General features: G+C 39.5%; 1 protein-coding gene across 2 annotated transcripts in view; it reads left to right on the top strand.

Annotated features, from left to right (window-relative positions):
* SPTLC1 (serine palmitoyltransferase long chain base subunit 1) overlaps positions 1-26651 on the top strand; it is a 47478-nt gene extending 20827 nt beyond the window's left edge. The window contains exons 6-16 of one of the 2 annotated variants that reach the window (XM_054032411.1): positions 166-298; positions 4713-4842; positions 8754-8843; positions 9661-9768; positions 13665-13760; positions 14059-14155; positions 14939-14993; positions 20914-21031; positions 23067-23140; positions 24660-24705; positions 24938-26651. In XM_054032411.1, coding sequence (XP_053888386.1) covers positions 166-298; positions 4713-4842; positions 8754-8843; positions 9661-9768; positions 13665-13760; positions 14059-14155; positions 14939-14993; positions 20914-21031; positions 23067-23140; positions 24660-24705; positions 24938-24985 — 995 coding nt within the window. In that variant the 3' untranslated portion in view covers positions 24986-26651. The remainder of the gene's footprint in view (positions 1-165; positions 299-4712; positions 4843-8753; positions 8844-9660; positions 9769-13664; positions 13761-14058; positions 14156-14938; positions 14994-20913; positions 21032-23066; positions 23141-24659; positions 24706-24937) is intronic. The other variant, XM_054032410.1, reaches the window with a different exon arrangement.
* The last annotated feature ends 869 nt before the right edge of the window (positions 26652-27520 follow it).

Genomic DNA, 27520 nt, shown 5'->3' with positions numbered 1-27520 from the left:
GACACTGTTACCACAGGTAACAGCTGATGAGGCCCCACTCTTCCTTAGCAAATTCCTGTTTCCGTACATGGCTGTGTTAATTTCTGAGTACAAACTGTTAAGCCATTCTGCAATAAAAGCAGAACAATTAAACTTGACTAAGAATTTTTAATTTTTTTTTCTCAGATGTACACTTGGAATTGGAAGATCGACTAGCAAAATTTATGAGGACAGAGGAATCTATTATATACTCATATGGATTTGCCACAATTGCCAGTGCTATTCCAGCATATTCAAAGCGAGGGGACATAGTGTTTGTGTAAGTAACACTTACCTTTCAGAGATCCCAGAGTAAAATTTCGGGGTAGGGGTTAGAATATTACTCAGATCCTGAAGAACTCCTTGATTGTGTGTGTTCAAAAGTCTGATATTCTCTAGCCAGATAACTGCATCTCCACATAGATTTGTACATTTAATGTTCAGTTGTGCCTGAAGAGCATACAGTGCAGTTTAGGAGGAGGGGTGCAAAAATGGCTATTTGTGTTAGCTGTTTATTAGATAACTCCCGTGGCTTAAATTAGAATATTTTGAAACTCACTTTAACTTGCATCACCTACTGGTGAACTCAATGGGTTGTGGTGGGGAAGCCCGTAAACCAACTCTGTGCCATTAGACTCGGTCTTGTGCCCCACTGAGATGATCCTAAATATGGCATAGCCAACTACAAGAGAGCCACTTCTTGTCAGCTGCACGCTGCAAAGCAGCCTGAACGGAGAGGAGAATCTGGGACATATTTTCTAAAGTTGAATGTCTACAATGAATAGAAATTGTCATGAAATGGCTTAAGCTTGATCAGTAGGTTGAAAGTCAGATTGGATTAAAATGAAAAAGTTTAATGTCATAAGAATAAAAGGAAAACTTTAATAAAAACATTTTTAGAGCAATTTAACCTTGTTTGTATAATTATATTTAACATGTAAGCTGATCAATGGGCCTAAAACTCCTATCTCTTCTGATCTGTTCTTCAGACCAAATGTGCTAGCTTTCAGTTGTTGCTGTTACCCAAGAAAATCAGACGTTGGCAGTAATTGCCACCTAAGGAGGGAAAAACAAGTCCCCTTGTATGCAAGGAATAGCAAGGGTACAGTGGTTAATTTTCCTGTATCAGCCATTGTGCAGTGTTGTTGGCAGCTAATTTGAGATGGGCAGGCTTTTCTGTCTTGCCTGCAGGGCACTGATGCCTTTGTAACTGTTAAAAGGGTCAAGGGAGAGAGGCCAGCCCAGATTGACAATTTAAATCTGACAGCACTCATGCCAGTCTAAATCCTGAAATCTAAATCCCAGTCTATGGAAGGTGAGAACTCCGAGGTACTTGCTAATGGGGCTATAGGTCACTTTATACTTAGATATGCTCTGTCATGCCAAAAATATCATAAGACTAATATTATCTTTGAAAGAACTAACACTGTGACATAGTAAGAATTTTAATCATAAGCAAGATTGAATGGAGCAGCTAAAGCTTGAAGTCAAGCTTCTGTGAGGTACTGAACTCATTCTGAAGAGACTTGAATATTAAATAAAAATAAAATAAAATCATTTTCAGAAATATTTCTACTGCCTTCTGGTTACCCTGTGACATTTCGAGCTACACTTACCTATATGACAATCACTTTTTACCCCCCCCCCCAAAAAAAAAGAAAAGAGGAAAGTAAGAGGGTTATACCACAAGAAAACTGGACACTTGGCAACCCTGTTTTAACTGCCAGCCCTGCAAAGTCAGCCTAGGATCTGCAAGTCAAGTTGGGTTTTTTCTTTCTTGCACAAGATCAAAAGTTTCTGCAGGACAAATTGTGCCCTCAGTTATACACATATAACCTATATGTGTATAATCATTTGATTATGCCTTTTGATATCAGTAAATTACAAGTTAATGAACAGTTGTATCAATGTGAAAGGGAAAAGAATACTCTCACTCCCTTCTAGTTGTATTAGCTCCACCAGGTGTACAGGAATAAACTGTTAATGTTAACCAACAATTTTATACTCACAAGGAATGGGTATAATAATTAAGGTGCCATTTTTACACACCTATTTTGAAGACTAGCACTGGGCACTATAACCTATTTTGTGCTAAAATATAAAAATACCTGTATATAGTATTTGTACCATTTTTAAAGTGCTGTAAGAATATTAAGATTGGGCCAGGACATGTTGCATACCATGAGGTATGATCACTTTTTGTCTGTGAGAAATTCCCTTTATTGTTAATGGGCGTTGCATATAAATTTATGCATGTAGGAAGACGTTATATTTGGGGTGACATAGAATCTTATTGGTTTGGGCCTGTGCTGAGTAAATGAATATTCTCTATGGTATCCAAATCTGGCTCCCTTTAAAATAGGGTAGCAGTCTTACTATTTTTCTCTAATACTGGCCCAGTCAACATTGGAATTACTATCTTAATAGAAAACGTTCAACTATTAACATAGTTTGCATAGTTATGTCTGGTCCCCATTTACTAGGTAAACTATTTTAAAACAGTGCTTTAGACTCCGGTATGCTTTTTAAACATTGCTTTGAAGCAGTGATGCCTGATACATAGTGGTTTGCACACAGTGCTTAAAGGAAGAAAAATATCTAGATGGTCTAGAAAACCTAAATCTTTAAACCTGGTATGTTGCAAAAAATTTGAAACTTTAGTTATAGAGCTAACTGCATCTGATAAGAAATCGGGACCCAAACGTACTATATATGTGATTCTAGCATGCTTAAAAATGCATTAAGTTGATGTGTAGAGAGTCAAAGCTTGTAAGTGATAACATTTGTTCTTGTTATGGGCAAAAATAACTAGTTTATAGAAATCTTTGGAAGTTATTGTATTACGTACTGTTGGCAACTTATGGTTACTCTCAAATTACCTCACTCGCACGTCGATAAAAATGAGTTGATGACAATCTGACAAGCAATTATTGCAATAGTATGGAGAACAGTTGACAAAATTGGTATCAAATGTCTCTAAAATAACAAAACAAAACACTTCAAAGTTAATGAAGAAAGAGTGCTTATTAGCTGAATGCTTTCTTTGGGAGTTAGTAAATCTTGCCTCTCCTATCATGCAAAATGCTTCTGCAACCACAAAGCTACAATAGAAAGGTTCTGCTGGATAAACAGAAAAGCTTCAGACTTAACCTCTTTCCTCCAAAGAAATGTATCCCACTTTGTGATGAGAAAATAGGCTGTGTTTAAGTTAGATTATTTTCTGCGAGAACATATACCCATGCAATAAATAGCAGGTTAAGGCTGTATTCTCTAACCCATTTCTCTTGACTTTTTAGTAAGAGCTGCAGTTTGTGTATTCACATTTTAAATTAAAGCAAATTAAAATGTACTGCATTGAGTGGCCAGAATATTTTAAGCTTGATATGCTGAATTCAGCATATTTATTACCTGTACACTTGTATTTTTAGTTTTTTGCAGTAAGACTATATCTACACTTACTGTATAAAGTATGGGCACCATATGTGTAGCTACACGCTGCAGTGAGAGTCAGGCTGCATCCCTGTTTGTCACTGCAGCATGTAGCTACGTGCTGCAGAGCTGCCAGAGCCTTTCACTGCAGCCAGGAAAGGCTCTGGCAAGGGAGAGGCACTGCTTGGGCATGTAGAGAGCCAATGTAGGACATATGGCCTAAGGCTTCAGGCATGTAGGGCACCCTACTTGCCTAAGCCGTGTCTCACCATCTACATTGCTGTTTATACTCATGCTACCTGGGCATGTGGTGTCTGTACCTTGCATGTTGCCTTAAGTGTAAATGTACCCTAAGAGTCTCTGCTTCAGTAGCACACCGTATTTATCACTGACAAAAAAGGTGCGTCATGTTAGAGATTTGATGTTTGAAAATTAAATTACTATTGTTCAGTATGTGCAGAAGGAGGGATTTGCAACTTCAAAAGGAATTCTGAGTATATCCAATTAAGAAATTACCAAAAAACGTAATTTAGTGTGTGTGTGTGTGGGGGGGGGAAATTACATATACATCTTTAAGTCTGAGAAATGGCTTATCAGGCCTGGAAAACTGGGACAAATGCTCACCATGAAGTGGAATAAAAGAGGAAGAATGACTGAGTACTCTTAAGACTGGTAAGAGAGGTCAAGCACATTCTCAGACTTGCAGTGCTTTAAAACTGAGACAGGTAGAAAGAGAAGAACCAATGGGTAATTGTAGGAGTATAATACCCCTATTTATGGAATGTTGGTCTCGGCCCGGGAATTATGTCGGCCTTCACTGCCACAATGAAAAATAGGTAACCACAGAATAAGCCTGATAGTCATCCTAGATGCAAAGACAGTAAAGTGGCTTCTCAATGAAAATAGTTAATTACATATATTTGTAGTGTTTCATATGAACGGTTCAGTGTAATCTGGAAACCAGAAAATATTTTAGTATCACTTCTGTGCACTGGTCCTTGCTTTAGAGAAAAACTCTAAATTGTACATTTCACGATTAAAGTGTAAAGATGTCTCCACATAGCCGCAGAGGGTAACAGGTGTTAGAAACCAATTTTAAATTATTTAAAATTGTGTGTAATAAAACATAGATTTTATTTATACACACATAAGTATACAAGGCAGTTTAAAAGCAAAGCAAGCCTTAAAAGGTAATTGACCTACGCTGTTATTTAAAAGTGATTAACAAACCAAGCGCAAAATGAAAGAGTATTCTGTGTTTATAGAGATGAAGCTGCCTGCTTTGCTATTCAGAAAGGATTACAGGCATCGCGAAGTAACATTAAGTTATTTAAACATAATGATATGGCTGACCTTGAGCAACTTCTGAAAGAACAAGAGATTGAAGATCAAAAGGTAAAATTTCTTTGTAGTCTTTTGCCTTCTTAAGTAGGTTGTATATTTGAATAGATCCAGCACTCATAGTCTGTTGTTGTTTTATATAAATCACTGCTGAATGCTTAATTTTGCTTATATAGTTAAACTGGATTTGGCTGCTGTGTTCGCTTGCCCTAATTGTATTGTCATTGTCAAGAGTAGGTGATGGAGGAGGTCACTAAGGGCTTGTGATTTAAACACAGTTTTTTGTACCTATACATTTATTTTGAAATCTGTGTAACTGCCCCCATCCTAGGGGTGACACTGATTAACTCAGTTTCTAAACCGCTATAAGTAAATCTGTACCAAAACTGTTAGAACAGCCCTATCTTTATAAATAAATAAGTATAGACCAGAAAACTGTAGAAGAGGTGAGATGATTCTCTTCATGTACTCTTCACGTATTCCCTCTTTATAAAAACTATCATTGGAGCCAAATATGATGATGAAATGCTTCCAGTCCAGCAGTAACTTGGGAGGATATTAAACAGCAACTGCTAAAGCTAGACCTCTTTAAATCAGCAGGTCCAGTTAACTTTCATCTGAGAGTTTTAAAAGAGCTGGCCAAAGAGCTCTTTAGACTGTTGATGTTGGGGTTGGTTTTTTTATTTTGTTTAATAAGTCTTGGAATACTGATGAAATTCCGGAAGTCTGGAAGAAAGTTAATGTGCCAATATTAAAGGGTAAACAGAAAGACTTGGGTAATTATAGGCCAGTCCGTCTGTTTGATCCCGAAGAATTAAAGGAGAGTAATATACCGTATATACTCGTTCATAAACTGAATGTTTTTAGTAAAGAAGGGAAGCACCAGAAAAGGGGGTCGGCTTATGAACAGGTATAGAGAGGGAGAGGTGGGATACAGCCCCTCCCCCCGGGCCAGCAGAGCCAGAAGGGAAGAGGCAGGGCCAGAGTCTCTCCGCTTCTGGCCACGCTGCTCTCCCCCCTGCCTCCAAAGCAGCTGCAGCTCCCGGGCTGGCAGGCTGCAGCCGTGCTGCTCGGCCCCGCCCCCCAGAGCAGGCTGTGACCATGCTGCCCAGCCTGCCGGAGCAGCTCCAGCCAGGCCAGAGACATCCTCCCCTGGCCCTCCCCAGATAAGGTGGGAAGGGATGGGATGGGGAGAATGTGGGGGTCCCAGGCTAAGGGTGGGGTCATGGGGGGTGGTCACATGGGTTACCCTCCTGGCCCCCAGTTTCTGCCCCCCAAAAAACTTCCCCACCAGTTGCTGTCCCGGACCATCAGGATGAGCAGCTGGCGCGCCGGGACACTTTGTTTACTTAAGTTTACCTCCATGCCTGTGGACGCTCGAGGTAAACAAACCATCTTAGCCCACCACCAGCTTATCCTGCTGGCCTGGGAGCCAAATTTTGCTGACCCCCGAATTATAGGGTCGGCTTATGAATGGGTCATAACAATTTTACATTTTACTGATCCATTTTGGGGGATCGGTTGATAAACGACCAGCTTATGATCGAGTATATACGGCAATTAATTATTATCAATATGGGTTTATGGAAAAATCTTTTAACCTTTTTTGAAGTTACAAGTTTAGTTGATAGAGGAAATAGTGTTGATATATGGTAATAATCTAAAGCTTCTATATTTGACTTGGGCTGCATGACATTTTGATTAAGAAACTAGAACAATGCAAAATTTACATGGCACACAAAATTGATTTAAAAATGGCCGATAGGTGTCAGCATGTAACTGTAAATGGGAAATCATTGTGTAAGTATGTCAGGTCCCACAAGGATCAGTTCTTGGCCCTATGCTATGCAACGTTTTTATCAATAATCTGGAAGAAAATATAGCTTTGAGTGATAAAGTTTGCGGATGATCCCTAGATTGGGGGAGTAGTAAATAATGAAGAGGACAGGTCATTGATACAGAGGCAACATAGATCACTTAGTAAGCTGGACCCAAGCAAACAGTGTGTTTCAATACAGCCAAATAGAACATCCTACATCTAGGAAAAAAGAATGCAGGCCATGCTTCTAGGATGAGTGACTCTATCCTGAGAAGCAGTGACCCTGAAAAGACTTGAGGGTCCTTGTGGATAATCAGCTAAATGTTAGTTTCCAATGTGATGCTGTGGCCAAAAGGGCTAATGCAAACCTTGGATGTATAAACAGGGGAATCATGAGCAGGAGTAAAGAGGATATGTAGCCTCTACTTTTGGCACTGGTGTGACCACTGCTGGAATACTGTCTGATTCTGATGTACACACTTCTAGAAGAATGTGGATAAATTGGAAAGGATTCAGAAAAGGGCCAGGAAAATGATTAAAGAATTGGAAAATGTGCCTTATAGGCAAGACTCAAGGAGCTTGATCTGTTTAGCTTATCAAAGAGAAATTTAAGGGGTAACTTGATCGGTCTATAAGTACAGTAAAAGCTTTTTTTATCTCGCATGTTGGGGAAATGGGGGGTCCTGGTAAGTGAAGAATGCCGGTTAACCTTTACCTGCCAGATTGAAGAGGGAGGGAGTTAGGGTGCAAGGCACGGTCTCTGGGAGGGAGCTTGGGTGTGGGAGGGGGCTCTGGGCAGGGAGTTGGGGAGTGGGAGGGGATGTGAGGTGCCAGATCTAGGGGTTACTCACCTCATGCGGCTCCCGGCAAGCAGCCACCTGTCCTTCTGTTCCTAGGCGGAGGCACGGCAGGCAACTCTGCGTACTGCTGCGCCTCCACCTAGGAGCAGTTGGGACATGTCGCTGCTTGTGGGGAGCCGTCCAAGGTAAGTGCCCCCCAGATCTGACACCCTGAAACCCCTCTCGCACCCCAACTCACTGCCCTGAGCCCACGCCTCCCACCCCTTCCCGTGCCCCAACCTCCAGCCCCGCACTCCCTCCTGCACTCCAACCCCTCGTGGCCATTCTTCTGCTTAAGAGCAGCAGGGACATGTCGCCTTCTGGGAGCCACATGAAGCCGGGGAGCCACATGGAGCCAGGTAGGGAGCCTGCTGGCTCCGCACCAACCGAATTATAAACCGGACTTTCTACGGAGATTAGAAATGCCAGTTTATAGAGCTTTCCACTTGGTACAGAGCCGGATAACACAGCTTTTACTGTACCTACATAAGGAACAGAATTTTGGTAAGAGGGCTCTTCAATCTGGCAGGTAAAGGTATACAAATCCAGTCTTGACGTAAGGTGTATATTAATGACAGTGAGGATATACCTACCATTGGAGCAATTTACTGAGCATTGTGATGGATTCTTCCATCACTGGAAATTTGTAAATCAAGAACGGATGTCTTTCTAAAAGAGAGAGTTCAAACTCTAATTCAGGGAAGTCCTAGGGCCCTTGTTACTCAGGACATCAGACTAGATGATCACAGTGGTCCCTTCTGGCCTTATAATCTATAAGAATATATTTGAGGTATGTTATAAAAGAGCCCTTGTAACAGGATTCTGTTAAGTTGAAACTGACTGTGGTAACCTTATGCTGAAAAGCCTTAATGTCTTTAAATTACGCTGTTTCCACTTCTCTTTTCATGACAAAGAGGAAGTACACCCTGAACGCTTTTGACAGCTAAGGGAGCATTTCTACTCTCTGTGATAGAGACCTGGTCTCAAAATATACATTCCTGAATATTATTCCCTTAGTGTAAGTGTGCAGTTTAGCTGAATCGGTGGTATTCAGTCCCTGATTTGTTACACAATGGCACAGAATCTTAAATACAGCAACTTTAAAAATAATGAAGCCAAATAGTCAGCCAACTGTAAGACACTTAATATGGTTATAAGAGCAGAAATGCTAAGTTCCAACTAGGATATAAAAGTTTTTTTGTTTTCCCCCCCCCCCCCCCAAAAAAACAAATAGTTATCTTAATAGAAGTTTGTATTTTTTGTTGTTGAACACTTCATACATACTAAAACATACATTTTCTCTGAAGAATCCTCGTAAGGCCTGTGTAACTCGAAGGTTTATTCTGGTGGAAGGGCTATATATGAATACTGGAGATATTTGTCCTCTTCCAGATTTGGTAAGTGGTTTCAGTTTTGTTTGTTTAAGCTGTGTGTGTTATGTACACACATTACTAATAAAATATTAATATTGCATCTTTGAACCTTAAAAGTAAGGAAATGCCAAAGGCAGTGAATGCTTTGCATGAAACCTTATACCTTCCCTTCATTCATGATCACATTTCTAAAATATAATAGAATATTATATCCCCTTTTGTGTTAGCTACAAAGTGGATTGTTGGCATTGACATTTTTGAGGTATTCATAATCAGGTTCCGAATTTTGCAGTTCTGTAATATACATATCCTATCATGTAACAATGATCTGTTTTTACAGAGTATACCTGCTTAATAGGTTTAGACTAAAATCACTTTTTTTGTTTTAGTTTAAAAATTGAGCTGGTCTCTTAAATAATGAAAACAGTACGCTTGACTCCAGGGAGTACAACCTTATCTATTAAACATAGATTTTGTGTACAACACTGTTCCTGATGATGATAGGTAGAATGCTGTGAATATCTTATGTAATATTTTAAAGTATTTTATAGCCTGTTTCTTAAAAAGAAAATCCAAGTTAGGTCCATAAATGACTATGGGCATTTTAGATTTCTTATACTTATTTTAAGTGTTAAACAGTGGCAATGGTGTTCAGGACTCTAAAACACACAAAATGGCTGAGTATTATAGTGGGATTAACAGTCTTACATTATTCAGGATACTTTATAGGATCTTTTATGTGATTTTTCAATCTTTTGTACATGTACCTTGTACTTATTTCTTTGCAAAAATGTCAATAATATTAGACTGTCTTGTATCATTTGTACTATTAAATCTGCAGATAAAATTGAAATATAAATATAAAGTGAGGATTTTTTTGGAGGAAAGTCTTTCTTTTGGAGTCCTTGGAGAACATGGACGAGGTGTTACGGAACACTTTGGAATAAATGTAAGTGCTAGGCTTTTTTTTCTTTCATTGGGACTATTATGTGTTGGCAAGAGAGTTGTAGACTGGGACAAGTTCTGATACTGGTTTTCTTGTATATTTTTGGCAATAACAGTACTACAGATTTTAAGAGTGTTCATCTGTGTATGGTAGGAATTTTAAGTCAATTTGGCTATCCAATTACTATACTGATCTTTTTGTTCAATAGAAAACACAACTACTTAATTTTTTAGTTTAAATAGCAACATTGGGGGTGGGTGGAGTTGGCACTGTTCCTCTTTACATGACCTCTTTTATCATCTGCCATTAACATTCACTTTGGATTTGAATTTTGCACAAAGCTCTCTGAAGAGTGAACGACTTTTAGGAAAAGTCTTAATAAAAACTGGTTTATTTATATCTCTTGTTAGAATGGAGGGGGAAATAGTGAATATGATATGCTATTTTTTTCCTATGAGGACATTGTACTTGGGGTTGGAGGTGGAATACATTTGGCACTGGGGAGTCTTTAGTCCAAGACTCTGCTCACACACATCTGGCAACAGACTCTTCAGTTTACATAGTAATGTGAGCCTGCATGTGTGATAGTAGAGATGTCTTAATTTTAAATGCAGTAGAATACTTTTGCTCTTAAACAAGATGTTAAGTGGGAAAGAAATGCTGTTTAAAAATAATCAATCCTGCTTACATGAAAGAATGTTTTTAAAGTGCATGAATATTAAATATCACCATGCTACAGATGAGGACAACTTATTGTAACTTCTCCAAAGACATTTGTATCATACTGTGTTTAGGTACCAATATCTCTGTTTTACCCTGTACGCAGGCATGGCACACTTCAGTACACCAAGACATGGACTTGAAAGAGGGTATCTTAAAGCTAAAGTGAAAAGTACTGTGGAGGTGTCTCCACAGTTAAGGTTGCATTTCAGTTTTCACTGAAAGCATAATTTACTTCTCTCTGACAGTTCACTGAATTTAGTCTCTAAAAATACTTTCCATTTTTTTCAAGATAAATTAAATTCATTCAGTTTATAAATTGGGCCCAGGCACTTTTTTGCTCCACCACAAACTCAAAATTTTACATTAACACAAAAATATTCTGGTGGGGAAGGTCACAAAAGTCCCTCTCCATGTGCTGTTCCCCCATTCCTCACTCTCCTTCGGTGGGGCACAGGGTGGTTGGCATATGGAGTCAGACTTTCTATAGATAGGTTTTAGCCATTGCCCTGCTTGTTGTGGTCGGACTTGCCGGTGCTCACAGATTCAGCAGGTTCCCTATGCTTAGGAACATTGGTTTGGCATGACCTGTATAGTGATGCCACAAGGGGCCCTTTTCTTTATCTGCCATGTGCTGGGGAAGGAAGAAAAGTGCACATTGGAGGCAGTGGTTCCTCAGCAGAAGCAACTTTCACAACCTCCTGAACATTAAAAATGTCAAATTCTGTCTCCTTCTATCTGACCTCTGGCATCCGTTTTTTTTCCTCTGCTGATTTCTCCCTCCCCTACCAGCATTGCACTCTCTGACTTCTGTGCTCCCATCTCTTCTCCACTTCTCCTGCCTTTTGTTTCCTGCTCATTTGCTCTAACTCCTCCAACCCACATAATATATTTGGAACAAAACAAAAAACCAATTTGAAGAAACAAAGTGCAAGTGAAACTACCATGATGTTTGCCAAGCATTATTTGATTGCTTGGCTTATTGTAAAATCCCTTTGCCCATCCCAGACAGTCTTTGTCTGTCTTGTCTATTTATAATTAAAGCTCTTTGTGGTAAAGACCATTTCTTTCTATGTGCTGCATTCCACACGTCACAAAAAGAGAACTTGTTTGCAACCAATGAGTTAATGGGACAATTAGGTATTTCTAGGATCCAAAGCCAACTCCAGTTAAGCATCAGGGGGTAGCCGTGTTAGTCTGTATCTACAAAAACAACAAGGAGTCTGGTGGCACCTTAAAGACTAACAGATCTGTTAGTCTTTAAGGTGCCACCAGACTCCTTGTTGTTTTTTCCAGTTAAGCATGTACTTAAATACTCCTGAGGGAATTATGTGCCAAAAAATAAAAAATTATGCACCCAATATTTTAAAATTCTGCAAATTTTATTTGTCAATAAATACATGTGGCTCCAACATGGCAGTGGAGAGCACAGGCCACTGGCTGCACTGAGGTGGGAGATCACCCTGAAGCCCCCACCTCCCCCAGTACAGGGACTCGGCAGTGAGGCTGCATCTGACCTTGGCAGTGCAAGGGCTGGGCCTGGCCCCAGAAACACCCCGGGGCCCTGCCCCTCTGGGCCAGGTGCACCAGGTGTGGGTAGGCAGGCTCAGCCAGCAGGATTCAAGTGTGGAGGGGCTTAGTGTGGGGGGATCCAGGTGTGGGGTGAGAGGTTTCAGTGTAGGGCAATCTGGATATGGACAGCTCAGTGGGAGATTTGGATGCACGGACTTGGGGTTCTGGTGCAAGTGCAATGGGACTCTGCAGGGGATTCAGGTGATAGTGGTTGGTCTCAGCAGGGAGTGAGGGTAAATAGGGCTTGGCGGAAGGGTCTGGATGTGGGGGGGTCTGGGTGCTGGGGGGCTTGTCGGAGGGATCCAGGTGTGTGGGGGGGTAGGGCTTGTGAGGGTTCGATGGGCCTGCTTAATGGGGGAGTCCCAGCTGCTGCTGTGGGGATGCCACCTGCTGGGATCCTGCTCCTACCCTCCCCCCAGTGATTCCCCTATCCCTTTTTCTTCTCCATCCCCCTCCCCTCACTCCCACATTCCCCTCCCCCTGCCCTATTCCACCCCCCTTCCTTCCCCACTGCCTCTTCCTCCCCACCCACCTTCCCTCATTTTCCCCACCCCCACCATGAGAACTCACTGTTCCACAGAAAATAGGAAGGCTCCCAGAACACAGAAGGGAAGCACAACTGGCCCAGGACCCAGGAGGCTGTGTTCAGCTGCAGAGCCCGAGACCGCCTCCGAGGGGGGCAGTGGCACATAACCTTGTGTGCTCTCCCCCCAATGCCTCGCTTCTGTTTGGGGGACTATCTTTTTTCCTCTTCCCCCCCCCCCCCCCCCCCCAAAAAAAAAAACATGCACACATGGTCATGCACCCTGTGAGGCTTTCTTGCCATTTTCTGCAGGGAAAAGCAGGAAGTGTGTGTGTGGCAGGGTGTTTTCTGGTGCAGGCACGCAGTCCTGCAGAATCCCCCCAGGAGTACAGTCACTAGCACACACGTGTACTCAGGCCCCTCCCCGCCCCCCTCATCCCCCCCACGATGTTCACGCAGGCATGCATGCACATACACCAAGCCCCCATCTCTGAGCCTGCTCCAGGCATGCTGTAACAAACTTGCTGCTGGGGAAGAGGCACGTGTCCCCTGGCAGATTTTTTTTTTTTTTTTTTTTTTTTGCGTTTTTCTGCACAAGGGGCACAGAAAAATGCGGGCCATATGAATTCCCCCCCCCCCCCCCCCCCTCAGCACAGAATCCCCCCAGGAGTAACTTAAATCACATTCAGTCCCATTGACTTAATTGGGAAACTCACATGCTTAAAATAGATCAGGTACCAAAGTACTTTGCTAGATTGAGGCCTACAAATGCATAATTTTATTTTTACATGCTGCATATGTTGCAATATCTGAAAACATTTACGTGAAATATATTTGGATCCCTATAAACATAGTTTAAAATTAAAATGGAGGCAGTTCAGCCATAACTGTGTTAAAGTGATACAAACAAGGAGCTTTAAAACTATGGGTGGGGGTGGGGTAATCTGGTGTATTTTGCCCTAGCACACATGTTAATTTGAAGCATAGTTTATATATTGTAAATGATCTTGATTTAATTAAGCTTCACTTCACTTCCATCCACCTCGTTCCTCTCTCATAATATATTCTGTTAATTGAATGACAGGTTGACGATATAGATCTGATTAGTGCAAACATGGAGAATTCCCTGGCTTCTATTGGAGGATTTTGCTGTGGAAGATCTTTTGTTATTGACCATCAGGTATGCCACCTCTTATTTTTAAATGGAATAGCAGACTGAATTACTAAGAAATGACAGTGACTTGACTTCTGTTTACAAGCTTCATCTTGATATAAATGATTTACATAGGAATTTATTCCATTTAGAAGACCACTTCAAAAAGATTATGTGGATGAGTTAGAGACTGTTGTTCAGTTATGATTTTTGCTTAATTTAAACCAAATGACTTTAAAGATTTTTTTTCTGTACTATCGTGAACAAGCAAAACTGATATAAGAACTTTTCAGCTTTGTTTATGACTTTTCATTTTCTTTCTCAGAGATTGTCAGGTCAGGGTTACTGCTTTTCAGCCTCTCTGCCTCCCCTACTAGCTGCTGCTGCTATTGAGGCCCTCAATATCATGGAAGAGAATCCAGGTATTTCGTTCTGAAAAATCAAATACTTTGTAATGTGACAAGTTATTCTGTTCAGAGGGAACACTAACTGTTTGAGCTCAAGATTAAAGCCTGTGGGCATAATTTCCCCCACTTCCATCCCTCACCCTCTTAGTCTAGCGCTTCCTCATTTACTTTTTCCTTTCATTTGTTCATTCTCTCTGCTCCCTTTCCACTGACTCTTTCCACATCTTACATTCATTATCTCCTTTTCACTCATTCTCCCTTTAACTTTCCCTGCCACTGTCTCTTCCCACCATATATCTCTTGTCCCCCACCCCTTCCTTTTTCACACACAGTGAAAAAGAGAAGTGGAGATGGAAAGAGCCAGAGAAGGGAGACACTGAACACTTCATTAAAAACTGTTGTTGTTCACTACAAACAAATGTCCTACTGATTTTCCTTCCTCCCATTTGACCAGAACATATTTGGTAATTTTCAAGGTAAAGTAAAGAAAAAAAGGGGACATAGTTATCAAAGGTTGAAGCCCCTTCTTACTTTCCAATTATATTCCTTCAGCCTATAGTTTCTTGATTCTCCATGTGTTGTCCTTTAATTGGGTCTCTCAAAAAAGAGTTCTAAACAGAAACGACTCCACTGGAATAGCAGTGTGTGGGGGAAAGAACACATTGGTCACTTCATGATGGAAATGGTATTCTCTTAGGAATGAGGATCATTGTAAGAAGAGGTAGAGAGGCTCAAAGTTTATTTGGGATTTATAGAAATATGCAGCAAGAGACTGAGGCTCTTTTTTCTTTTGTCTAGACATTTTTCAGATTTTACGAGAGAAATGCAAACGGATTCACAAAGCTTTACAAAGGTAAACTATTTGATCTTGACTACTGTCAACTGGCTCAGCTTTTTATAGATCCATATCACAAAGTATCATGAATATAATATCCTCTATAGTTACAGACGCCGTGTTTAGTTCCGGAAAACTTTGCATAACTCCAATTTTGCGTACGTCGGAAACGTATACCCGTACGTTACGCAAACATTTCCGCAACTCGAGAATCCTATTTCTGGCTTATGAACTTTTTCTGTAAGTGTGAATTTGCGTAAGTCAGGTCTTCGTAACTCGAGGAGTGTCTGTACATTGAGTTTTTAATATAATTTTTCTGGCAACAGCTTTTTGATAATACAGTAAGTGTTTTAGATTCAATACTTTGTGTTTATAGTCAGTTGACTAATTTTCAGAATAAATACGTATCTGCTCCTATAGTTCCAATTCAGTTTCTATTTCAGATTAAAGTTTCTTAAAATTGTCAGTTATTGCAGTAATCTATAAGCCAGTTTTAATGACAACTAATTTTTAGCAGTGGTCAAGCAAATTACAATCGTCTTTTTATTTCACAAGAGTATTTGCTTTATCTGTATTCTTTCTGATAGCCTTTTAGTGGTTAGTTTTGTAATCTAGAAAGTTTTTTTTTTTTTTTTTTTTTTTTTTTTTTTCCCCCCCCTAATGGTTCTGATAAAGAAATGAAGTCAGTTGTTGCTTAAGGCTTTCATTGTAAGGTGATGTAAGTAGTCCAGAACAGTCTGGTCTTCTTGAATTGTGCATTCTGTGCCAATAACAATGTTTGTTTGATCTCAGTGTCTAGTTGCTTGATACAATTAGTTGTAAGAGTATTTAAGTTTAAGGGAGAGGCACTAAATAATTGATGATTGAAACTTGTAACTGAGGTTAAAATGGTCGTAGCAGATATGTAACTGTGCTATTCTTCTGTAGTATATTTTTAGGTATTACTATAGGGTCCATATAAACTTTTTCTTTAAGAAATTGAGTGTAGGTTGAGGAACAATAGCAGACTCAAACAAATTCACTCTGAACATACTAGAAGTTTGAATGTCACATAGATAAACTGTTAGTAACAAAATCTCATTAAAATCAGCTACTATACTGGAAACTTTGAATTTACCTTTTAAAAAGCTGTTAGTAATAATCTTGAGAAATACAGACAAGCGCCTTACTTCAGTATTGAGGAAAATTGGTTACAAAGATATTTACAAACGTAGATGAAAGTGATAGTGACAAACCATGTGTAAGGAGAAAATGTGCACCTCTAATTTATTAGAACTCTTGGTGTCCACAACAAGTGTCTAAGAGCTGGATATCAATTTATTTTAACTATCAAAATGCCTTGGACAGAATCGTCAAAAGAGGACGTTATGGAAAATTAAACACAGGGTGAGACAAGTACTGTCATGGTTTAGAAACTGGGCAAAATTTGAAAATGAGTAGGATTAACAAATGGTCAAGTTTCAATCTGACAAATGGATAACAGTGGGGTTCCTCAAGTTTCTGTGCTAGGACTGGTATTTAATATCACTGTCAAAAAAGCTAACAATGTTTGGAATCTTTTGTGTGTGTGTGTGTGTGTGTGTATATGTATATGTATAGAGAGAGAGAGAGAGAGAGCATGCCAGCAGTATTCAAAGTGTGTGTGTGTGTGGCACTATATTAATCCATGGTACACCCACACTTTGAATACTGCATGGAATTCTGGTCACCCAATCTCAAAAAAATATAATAGAATTGGAAAAAGTACAGAGAAGGTCAACAAAAATTATTCGCGGAATGGAACCGCCTCGGTATGAAAAAAAGGTTTTAAAAAGACAGGGTCTGTTCAGCTTAGAAAAGAGAGACGATGGGTGTGTGTGTGTGGAGGAGACAGTATATGATGGTCTATTAAAAACATGAATGGTGCAGAGAAAGTGAATAGAGAAGTATTATTTACTCCTTCAGATAACACAAACGCCAGGGCTCACCCAATGATATTAATAGGCAGCAGGTTTAAAACAAACATAAGGAAGTACTACTTCCCACAACACACTGTCAAGCTGTCGAACTCATTGCCAAGGGATGTTGTGTTGGCCAAAAGTAGAAATGGGTTCAAAAAAGAATGTAAGTTCATGAAGGATAGGCCCATCAATGGCTATTAGCCAAGATGGTCAGGGATGCAATTCCATGCTCTTGGTGTCCCTAACTGCCAGAAGCTGGGACTGAATGACAGGCAGTGGATCACTTGAAATTGTCCTGTTCTGTTCATTCCATCTGAAACATCTGGCACCTGCAATTTATGGAAGACCGGATACTGGGCTAGATGGACCATTGGTCTGACCCGGTATGGCCTTTCTTACATTCTTGATAAGTGCTTGAGCAAGTGTCTGATGGCAAAACTTGTAGAGGACACAATTATTTAAGTTTGGCAGCACTAGAGAAGACTGAAAGACTGCTAGTTGTGGACAACTCAATGGTAGATAAAATTCCCTGTCAAACGTAAAAGCACATTAGAAGGAATAATTTGAAATACTCTTGCATATTGCTGGATTTTAAATTAATAATCACTTTAGAAAACATGCAGTGACTGCCAAAATAGCACACAAAAAAAAAATAGGATGTATTAGGGTTACCATACGTCCGGATTTTCCCGGACATGTCCGGATTTTTGGGCCTCAAATCCCCGTCCGGGGGAAATCCCAAAAAGCCGAACATGTCCGGGAAAATAGGGACATGCGGGGTCGGGGGTGCTGGGCCGGCGGGTGCGGGGCCGGCACCCCAGGGCCCGAGCCAAGCCAGGCTGGAGGGAGCCACTCGGTTGGGGGGGGGCCAGACTGGGCCGCGCCTCCTCCCCCCACCCCCCCTCAGCTTACCTGCTGCCTGCTTCAGGCTTCCCGCGAATCAAATGTTCGCGGGAAGCCAGGGAGGGGGCGGAGTTGGGGCGGGGACTTTGGGGAAGGGGTGGAGTTGGGGGGCAGGGGCGGGGCCCCGTGGAGTGTCCTCTTTTTGGACACTCAAAATATGGTAACCCTAGGATGTATTTAAAAAAATATATATATATAGAAAATGCAGAATGTATTTTGCCATTATAAATCAATAGTGCCTTCGCCTGGGATATGGTATTTACTTCTGATTTTCCTCTTTCTCTCATATTAAGCACAGTTTAACTAAGATTAAAAAGAATGGATATAAGTTTTTAGAGGTGAAAAGTACAATAGAACTGTTTAAAATAATGAAAGGTAAAATGAGTGTGTGATTTTCCTCCTTTTCACAACACAAAAACAAGCAAATTGAAAGGCAGCAAATTTAAAACCAGCAAAAAATCCTTTTTTACACAGTGCACCAGTAGGCACTTTGAAATTCAGTGTCGCAAGATACCACTGATACCAAGAGCTTAATAGAATTCAGAATAGGTTTAGATCTTCATAAGGATAATGAGAAAATCCACATTTACCTTACCTATGATATAGGTATAGGTGTGTATATATATAAGGCCTCATGCTTCAGGGCACAAGCCAACCATTAGCTAATGAGTGGAGGAGGATGTAATTCTTCCTAAACCCTATAGTAAAGTTATTCCATCACTCTCTGCTCCAAAGTTTCTTTTGCCTTTTCTTGAGGTAACAGAAGACATTGGATGAGATTCCTATGCAATATTGTCTTTAAATAGTATGCATTTTTATCCTATTTAAAAAAATGGATGAATGGCAGTGATTAGAGGTGGAAAACACTTTTATGCAAGGTTCCATAATTTAGCTGCTTCACTGGAAAAGTTAAGATCGGGGGTGGGGAGGATGGGATGGTACTACTCTGTGCAAGCTGTGGACTCGCAAATGTTATTTCACTTAACCAAAGCTTGCAAGAAAAGCACAGCCAACCTTTGTTTCTTTCACACACTGAATGTCCCTTTCTCTGACAAAGCTATGCTGAACTGGCTCTTTTGCATTTCTTATTGTTTATCCTTGGTTAGACAGCTGCTTGAGTCAGATTAGGGTTTATTTAACTAGAGTTGTAACTGACAGAACTTCAAATTAGACATCAATTTGGGCTTTGCAAAGTAGCCTCTAAGTGGAGTTTGTATAGTTAATACAAAGCATTGTTGTCTGGACAAAGTCAGTGAGATTCAAAGTTTGAATTGACAGTGATACAAAGGCTGTTTCCTGGTTTAAAATACATGAACTCTTACCCATCCTCTCCTGCCCTCCCCTCCTTTCTTTTTGAGGCTGTTCATGAATGCTTTACCTAGTTTAAATTAAAATGACTTCATATTATGTAATTAGCTACTGATATCATTAATATATTGATGCACATCCTTTAAAAAGAAAATCTCATTGTTAGTAGCAAGTATTGTTCATTAAGTTCTAGCAGATATATACTTTGTCTGAAAACGAAGAGAATATTATTTGCTGCAAGGAAACCTTTTTATCTATTAATTTAAGCTGTATGGTAACATGTCTGACTACAGTGCCTGCCTGTTAATTTCTAGAATTGTGCTTCTATAATATCAGGTCACTAACATGGAACATACTTAATGACTGACATCTGTCATGCTATATATTCCATTTGTGATTCTACATTGCAGAATGACCTCAGACTGCTTCTCATGGCTCCATATGTTGCCACATATTGTCTTCCCCGTGATTTCTAAAGATGTATGCCAATATTTAAACATTTGCTCTTTAACTGCATGACTCTCTTTTTAGAAGCAACCTCAGATTTTATATCTACATGACACCAATTGTGAGTGCAGTTTTGTTGCTGCAAAGATTGAAGGCCAGTTTCAGTTCCTTTTCAGAACTGGACTCTAAATCAATAGAGCTTTGTGGAAATACAAGGCATATTTCAGACCTTAAAACATCTCTTTCCATTATTCATTATATCTGTGGCACTCTGTTTTGCCCATGGATTTGACAACTTGTGTTTTCTGAAGAGACCCTAACATTCTGCTTCCCCCCTTTTTTTTGGAAACTGATATGGGGATAAAAAATACTTTATACATTTACAACACATTGTGTGTAATACAAACTGACGAAAGTCAGGAAATCTAAGATAAGGTTGACAGCAGCAGAATAGTGCATGTACGTGATACACTGTTAATATTTGGGAGCAAAGGATTGGCTTTTTTCATCCTATCTCAATATTGATTAGCTTTCTTGATAGGGAATTTACAACTCTGCATGAGAGAAGGTGATTCTTTCCCCCCCTCCCCCTACTGGTTCTAAATTATGATTTGGGTGTCTAGGTGTCGTCTTTTTTATTGGTAAAACACATTGCACTTAAACATCTTGCCTCAAGTGGATTGGGGGGGGGGGTTAAGACTTGAAAGGATCAGAGTCTTGAAAATCAAGGAATGAGTTATGTTAGGTTTGTGTATTACAAACCTTAAGGAACTCTAAAGGAAGGGCATTCAATTGATATGAAATCTTATTTAAAAATTAACATTGGCTATGGCAGACAACTGATTCCCCATTTGATTTGTAAACTTTCTGTTTGAGCAGGACAAGCTATTAAAGTTAAAATTATGGAGGGGGGAAAGCAGAGGAACGCAGATGAAGAATATACGGATAGAAATTGTATAAAGCAATAAAACTGAATTAAAATAAATCCTCTATCTTGCCCAGATTCACCAGGAGTAAGCATTCTATGTGAAAGAAACAATGTGGAGTGGGTTGTTTGATTTGGTCAATAATTAAATGTTCTCATGAGTAATTCATGGCTACATAGTTTAAATTTTGTATTGTGATTGCTGGTATGCAGAAGTTCAAAGGTGTAAAGCTTTGTTTGAGTCTAAATTTGTTTTGTAACAAATACTCCCAATGTAAAACAATTTAGAAACTTTTTCCTGAAATACCACCAAAAAATGAGCAAGCCTTTAAATAGCATCTTTTCACTGTCTCTTTATACATTTTGCTTCTTTATTCTGATCAGATGTACACTGAAACTATTTGATTTGTTTCAGAATCTCTGGTCTAATAGTTGTGGGAGACTTATTTTCTCCAGCATTACACCTTCAGTTGGAAGAGACCAGTGGATCGCGAGAGAATGATATGAAGTTACTCAAGAGAATTGTAGATTATGTAAGTGTCCCTTTTGCAATTAAAGCATATCTGCCCTTTAATTGTTAAAAAAGCAATAATTTTGTGCCAAGTCCTGGCATGGTGGTAGTTTGAATTACTGTATGACCTGGAGTGTTCCAGACCTCATTTGGAAAATAGAATTGAATAGGGAAAACAGCAGAGGCCTGTGTTCACTTTTTGAAAATGTAAGTGAGATGGTAATATAGAGGAAGTGGTATAAAAAAACAATCACTGGAGTGGGGTGAGGAAGATAGCTCAGTAGTTTGAGCATTGGTGTGCTAAACCTAGGGGTTGTGAGTTCAGTCCTTGAGGGGGCCACTTAGGGATCTGGGGCAAAATCAGCACTTGGTCCCGCTTGTGAAGGCAAGCGGCTGGACTCAATGACCTTTCAGGGTCCCTTCCAGTTCTGTGAGATAGGTATATCTCTATATTTTTAAAAACTCACTTCCCCAGCTGCAAACGTCTCCTTTATCATCCATCTCACAGTGGCAGTCTCCCTCCCCATCTTCCTTTGATTTTGATCATCAATAAAATATTTGATTGATACTGGACAACATTAATCCATGTCATAGACACATTAAAATACAAGTTTCTCTTTAACTTAAGGGAATGGATGTGTATGAACAGATTAGAGGGGACTTTTCTGAGATGCAGGTTATTCTCTATGAGTAGAGTTCTGTTGCTGTACTGAACCACTTGAGCTTCAGCTGCTGTATTTTTTTATAAAGTGTTTGTTTTTACAGGATGGAATTTTACATTTGAGTCCATGAACATATTCTTATTTGGCAGACTGTTATAATGTTTAGCACTTAAAGTACTTTCCATCATCCGTATACACTACTTCTCAAGACACCCAATTTGTCTGGTGCGTTTTGGGGTGAGGGGAGGATGATAGTACTTGTTTTGTGCTTGAGCTCATCTAACTCATCCAAATTTGAAGAATGTAACTCTTTGAAAGAGGTGCTCTTCTGTTTTAAGAAACCTTTTAAATGTGTCCGTTCATATTAAACAGTTTTCTATATGTGCCCAGTAACTGCCTACCTTGGTGGTTTTAGTACAAGTTGAATAATGTAGAGCCATTATGCTGAGTATCTCACTCTTCTGTTTTCCATGGGAGTCTTTATAAAAGAATAAGATAATGCTCATGGTATATATAACCTACAATAACTTTTTATTCCTTAAAGACTGCAGTTACCTTATTCTCTGCCAGCATAGCTACAAATGTTAAGTCACAAAGTTGAATCAGTCCTCTCTTAAATCTAGCCACAATAGTTGTATTGACTTCCAGCAGCAACGACTTCTACAGACAAGGTTACTAGATACTGACGTGTAGTCAGCATATATTAACCAAGGTCAACAATTCATGAAGCATCCTAGGATAGAGAGAAATGTTGGTCCATAGAAGCAAAGCAGAGATACTCAATAGACATAGTTGGATTGCTTTAGTCCTTTTTTATTTTAAATATCACTATTCTGTAAATAGGCAATGTAATCGTATTTGAAGTAACATTTTTGAGCTGAACTGAGACAAATGTGAAATTAAAGAAGCTTCTCCTTAGCCTTCCCTGTTTGTTATATGTATATGTAAGAACTCCTACTGACTTATAAAATACCTAGGAGAGCAGTCATCATCATACTCCATTTCAGGCCTCCTTATCTAAAAACCAACGTCGCCACTCCTACAGCTTCTGACCAGCTTTTGGAAGGAAATGTCAAACCTCCCCCCTTATCTCTATTCTTCTAGTATAACACAGCCACCTATATTTTAAAAAGCCTCAAATGAGTTTCTAAAATTTTAAACTTTTAAAGGATGCATTGTGTGCAGGAATGTTTCTTAATGACAGCCAATTAGGAAAATGCTAATAATTCTCTTCTGATACTGGACTTGGTGTTGGTTTTGATGTATACTTCTCTTTCTGTATGAGATTCTGCCACGTTTGTCTTCCAGACATTAAATAACCACTGTTCACAGAATGTAATGGTAATGTAGTATTGAAGTTCCCAGTTGCATAACTGCTTATTTATATGTCTGCAGTGTATGAATAGAAGTATTGCATTAACTCAGGCCCGCTATCTGGAGAAGGAAGAGAAATGTCTTCCGCCGCCGAGGTGAGTGGAAATTCAGAAACCTCTGTTTCTTTTTATCCCTCTTGCATGAGGAAAACCACCTGACTTTTATAAAAACAAAGTTGTCTGTTTTAGGCCTTTTAATAGTTTGCCAGGTGAGGAATGGGCAATATGCTGCTTACAATAAACTTTAAATGGGTACTATGGCATGTTATAATGGTTTATTTACAAGATAATGCATCAAAGTAAACTGAATCTTCAATATCAGCATTGTATTGTTTTCACTACTACCCTGGCTGCTTATCACACAGGTTTTCATAAGAGGCCCATTGAACTTGAAAGTACAACTAAATGTGGGAATAAGATGGTGTGTGGTAGGCAAGTGACATGCTCAATGCCTAATTGGAAAGAGATAGTATGACTATTTGCTTTGCTAGAGAGCCATTGCTTCACAAGTTCTCTATCTTGCCATATATCTTACTTGTCATTGTGCCAGAGTTCATGGCCCAAACATTGCCTTTGAGTGAGGGAGCCATTCCTTCACTCTGCTGGAGAATCAAAATATTGAGTGAGGGTCATATTAGTTTAGGATGAGACCAGATAGCAAGTGTGAAAAATCGGGACAAGGGGTGGGGGGTAACAGGTGTCTAATATAAGAAAAAGCCCTGAATATTGGGACTGTTCCTATAAAATCAGGACATCTGGTTACCCTATATTAGTTACATAAATTGAGTAAGAGTTAAGGCTAGGCTTTAGTCTATTGATTATTAGGATGAGGGGCCTGTTAAGTTAAAGACTTATCATTAAATGAACCAAACCCTTAGCAGCCTTTAATAATCTATGTAACATTTATTAAGAATGGAAAATTTAGTTACTCAGTTCAACATAATCTTGTTTATTAGACCAGATGTTCTAAACTGTCAGACTGTGTCTTAACCAAGGCCGCCAAGAGCAGGTTCAGGCCCCAGCAAGGGCAGACCGGCTAAACAGGGCTGACTAGAGGCGGGGGGAAGCCGGGCCTGGAATTTTTTTGGGCCCCCCAGCAAGGGCGGACCAGCTAAACAGGGCCGCCAAGAGTGGGGGGGAAGCCCGGCCCTCTTCCAGACCGCCGGGCCCCGGTAATTTGTACCAGCTTTCTCCCTCCACCCCCCGCCCCCCTCGTTGGCCCTGGTCTTAACTAAAAGTTAAGAAAAACAGATGCTTGCTAAAAGTTAAACAGGTTGTTTTAAGAAGAACAAAGTACCTTAGACCCCAAATGTCAGGAGCAAGTACTCCAGACAGCAAAGTAGATAAGTTGAGGAAAAATAGCAAACGTATGAATAGGGTGAATGGGCAAAATGATACTGTTGATATGCGTGATCTGCATGTAATTGATATGAAGGAACAAGTAGAAGGGTGTTTTTATATAAAAATGTAGTATGTACATAGCATGAAGTATATAAGATATGACAAGGGAAATAAATGGTTAGGTGTGAGCATGCACAAATGTACAGGTTATATAAGCATTAAAAAAAATCAAAGCCACGCCAGACAGACTCACACTCTCACTCTCTCAAACCAGTCTGGATCTGGTAATGAAAGAAAGCCTTCCTGCACCCAATGATCAGGTAACTGATCACTGCCCTTTTCTTCTTTGTTTTATTTATGCATTTATACTATGTTTTAATTAAGGTGGTAGTATATTCTAAAATTCTTACATTAAAGCTTGTTAAATTGATGTGAACCAAGTTTTCCACCCAACAATTCTGATATAAATTAAAACTGGTGCAGAAGAAACAAAGCAAGGAATAAGTGTCATTGCCCTTACAAGAGCCAACTCTTCTGGTTTTCTTTTTTCAGTATTCGAGTAGTGGTAACAGTGGAACAAACAGAAGAAGAATTGGATAAAGCTGCATCGATTATCAGGGAAGCTGCACAGTCTGTACTGAATTAAACTGCTGATTTGGATATTTGTATCCTGACATTATGAAAAAAATGTTTTCCACTGTATGATGTCTTGGCATCCACTCCAAAGGTTCCAGCTGTTTATGGCTCAACCATTGATGGATTTGAAACTTTGATAATTAACATGGTCATTCCAGAATCATGTAGCTCTGGTGAGGGGAAGAATGATGAATTTTGGAATTACTAAATGACATACACCATATGTAAAGAGTACAAACTCTACTTCTAGTACTGTTTTAAATTGACTATCATTATTGTACAGCAGTATTTTATATTGATTTCCCCCCCTCTTTCGTAAAGGCCTTACACTTTCCTCAGTCCCCTGAAAATCTAAACACTCCATTTCTCTCAAAAGATTGCTGAGCATTATGAGAATGTAGGAACTTTTAATATAATCTCGATAAAGTAAATTTAATTTTGTTTAAAATATTACCTCTTTCAAGATATTTCTAATATATTTAAAAGCTAAATAGTTAATGTATTAAGGCATTCTTGGTTTTGAGCTATACTAAGTACTTATTATTAAAATAATTAAGTACATCCTATATTTATATACTAAAACTTTCTTTGGTTAACCATTCCTTGAAACCAGTTCTTAATTGTTGTCCCTTAATAGTCCATTTTCCAAAAAGAGAGATTCACCTCAAATACAGTTTGATTAATGCATTCAATCTGTAAGTATATGTAGGTTTGACTGTTATGGATGGGGTTTTTCTTCACATCTCGTTTTAGAATTTGCTACCTTTCACATACTGTATGCAGCCAAGGGGCTAAAGCAGTGGTGGGCAACCTGCAGCCCGTCAGGGTAATCCGCTGGCGGCCCGCGAGACAGTTTGTTTACATTGACCATCCGCAGGCACAGCCGCCCGCACCTCCCAGTGGCCACGAGTCGCCATTCCTGGCCAATTGGAGCTGCAGGAAGCAGCGTGGGCCTCAGGGATGTGCTATGTAAACAATGTAAATAAACTGTCACGTGGCCTACCAGCGGATTACCCCGACGGGCTGCAGGTTTCCCACCACTGGGCTAAAGACTTCTAGTTTGAAGAGAGATAGGAGAGATTTTAAATAGCGGGGGGGGAACTAACCAAAATTTTGACCCCTTCTCCCCCACTGTATACCAACAATAACAACGTGAAAGTTCTGAAGTATGATCTCTAAATTATGCTATTGGTTTACTTATCAATAATTATAATTTAGACTTTGATTTTCAGAAATGCTTAAAGGATTTTAGTTGTACAAGTCCCATTGAGATACAACTGAACTTATGTACTTAAATTCCCCTAGGAGCTTTTGAAAATCTCCACCTTAAAGTTATGTGCAGGTTTGCAGTAAAAACAGATGAGGGTACAAACATAACACCAATCACTTGGAAAACAACAACTGAGGGAGGGTGACATAATTTATTGTAACTTTTATAAGTATTTGAACCATTACTGTGTACTCCAGGACTTTTTAGAAAGGCTAATTGTGTTTGAAAACACTTTTTTTGTATTCTGGGTTGTTTTATAATGTCTTTTTTTTTTTTTTTTTTGTTGCTGCTACAAAGACTACAGTGCTATATTTGGGAAAGAACCTTGTTTAAATAAAGTTAAACATATTTGAGTCAAAACTTCATGTGTCACAGTTAAATTACTACAAAATTTAAATTTTTGTGTGGAATGTTCTACATCAGACACTTTTTTTTTTTTTAAGTCAAATTTTTCAGTACATAGTGAGGTTGTCTGTGTGCTGCCTTTCCAAGTATATCAAGATATTTTCATTCAGATACACCACCAAAGTCGTGTGGTGTTTGTGTTCTGCTTGGAAATATTTTATAGTCATTCAGAGCCCTACTTCTGCAAGTGTTGACAGTATATTTTATCAGCAGCTATTGCCAAAATCCTGATTCAGAACAAGGACAGATTCTCCCCTTTTTTGACTACAGGCCTTGGGTTACAGGAAACTGTGAAGACCTCTCCTTTCTATGTCAGTATAACATGGAAAGGTAGCTCACATAGATATTTTTTAAGGATGTGAATGGAGCATGCTCTAAGAACAGTGCCTGTGTGCTCCCAACAATAAACTTGCACAGGATGAAAACACTGGTAAAAACCTCAAAAAAAAAAAAAAAAAAAAAAAAAAAAACTTAATCCAAAAATGCTGCTTGTCAATTACTCTACATTGTTAGACTCCTAAACCTTTGTGATACTCAGGTCCTGCATCTTATTTTTTCAACTGCCAAACAAACCACTTTGAATGGGGAAGACTTGCAAATAAGCAGGGGTTAACTGGTTAGAGAATTTCTGCTTATGCAATTGACATGCCATTTGGTGTGGTCATAGGAGCAGTTTGTGTGTGCAGTAATTAAATTTGGGCTTCAGTTGTGCCTACATTGCGAGCTCAGACTGTGTGATTCCCTTGCTCGTGTATACATACGCTAGTTCTCACTGAGCTAGCGCAAGTATAAATACCAGCATAGCCATGGTAGCACAGCTGGCA

The sequence above is a fragment of the Malaclemys terrapin genome, chromosome 6 (assembly GCF_027887155.1).
Source record: "Malaclemys terrapin pileata isolate rMalTer1 chromosome 6, rMalTer1.hap1, whole genome shotgun sequence".
Classification (NCBI taxonomy): domain Eukaryota; kingdom Metazoa; phylum Chordata; order Testudines; family Emydidae; genus Malaclemys; species Malaclemys terrapin.
Note: the sequence above shows the minus strand (reverse complement) of the source record. Positions and strands in the feature narration are given on the sequence as shown.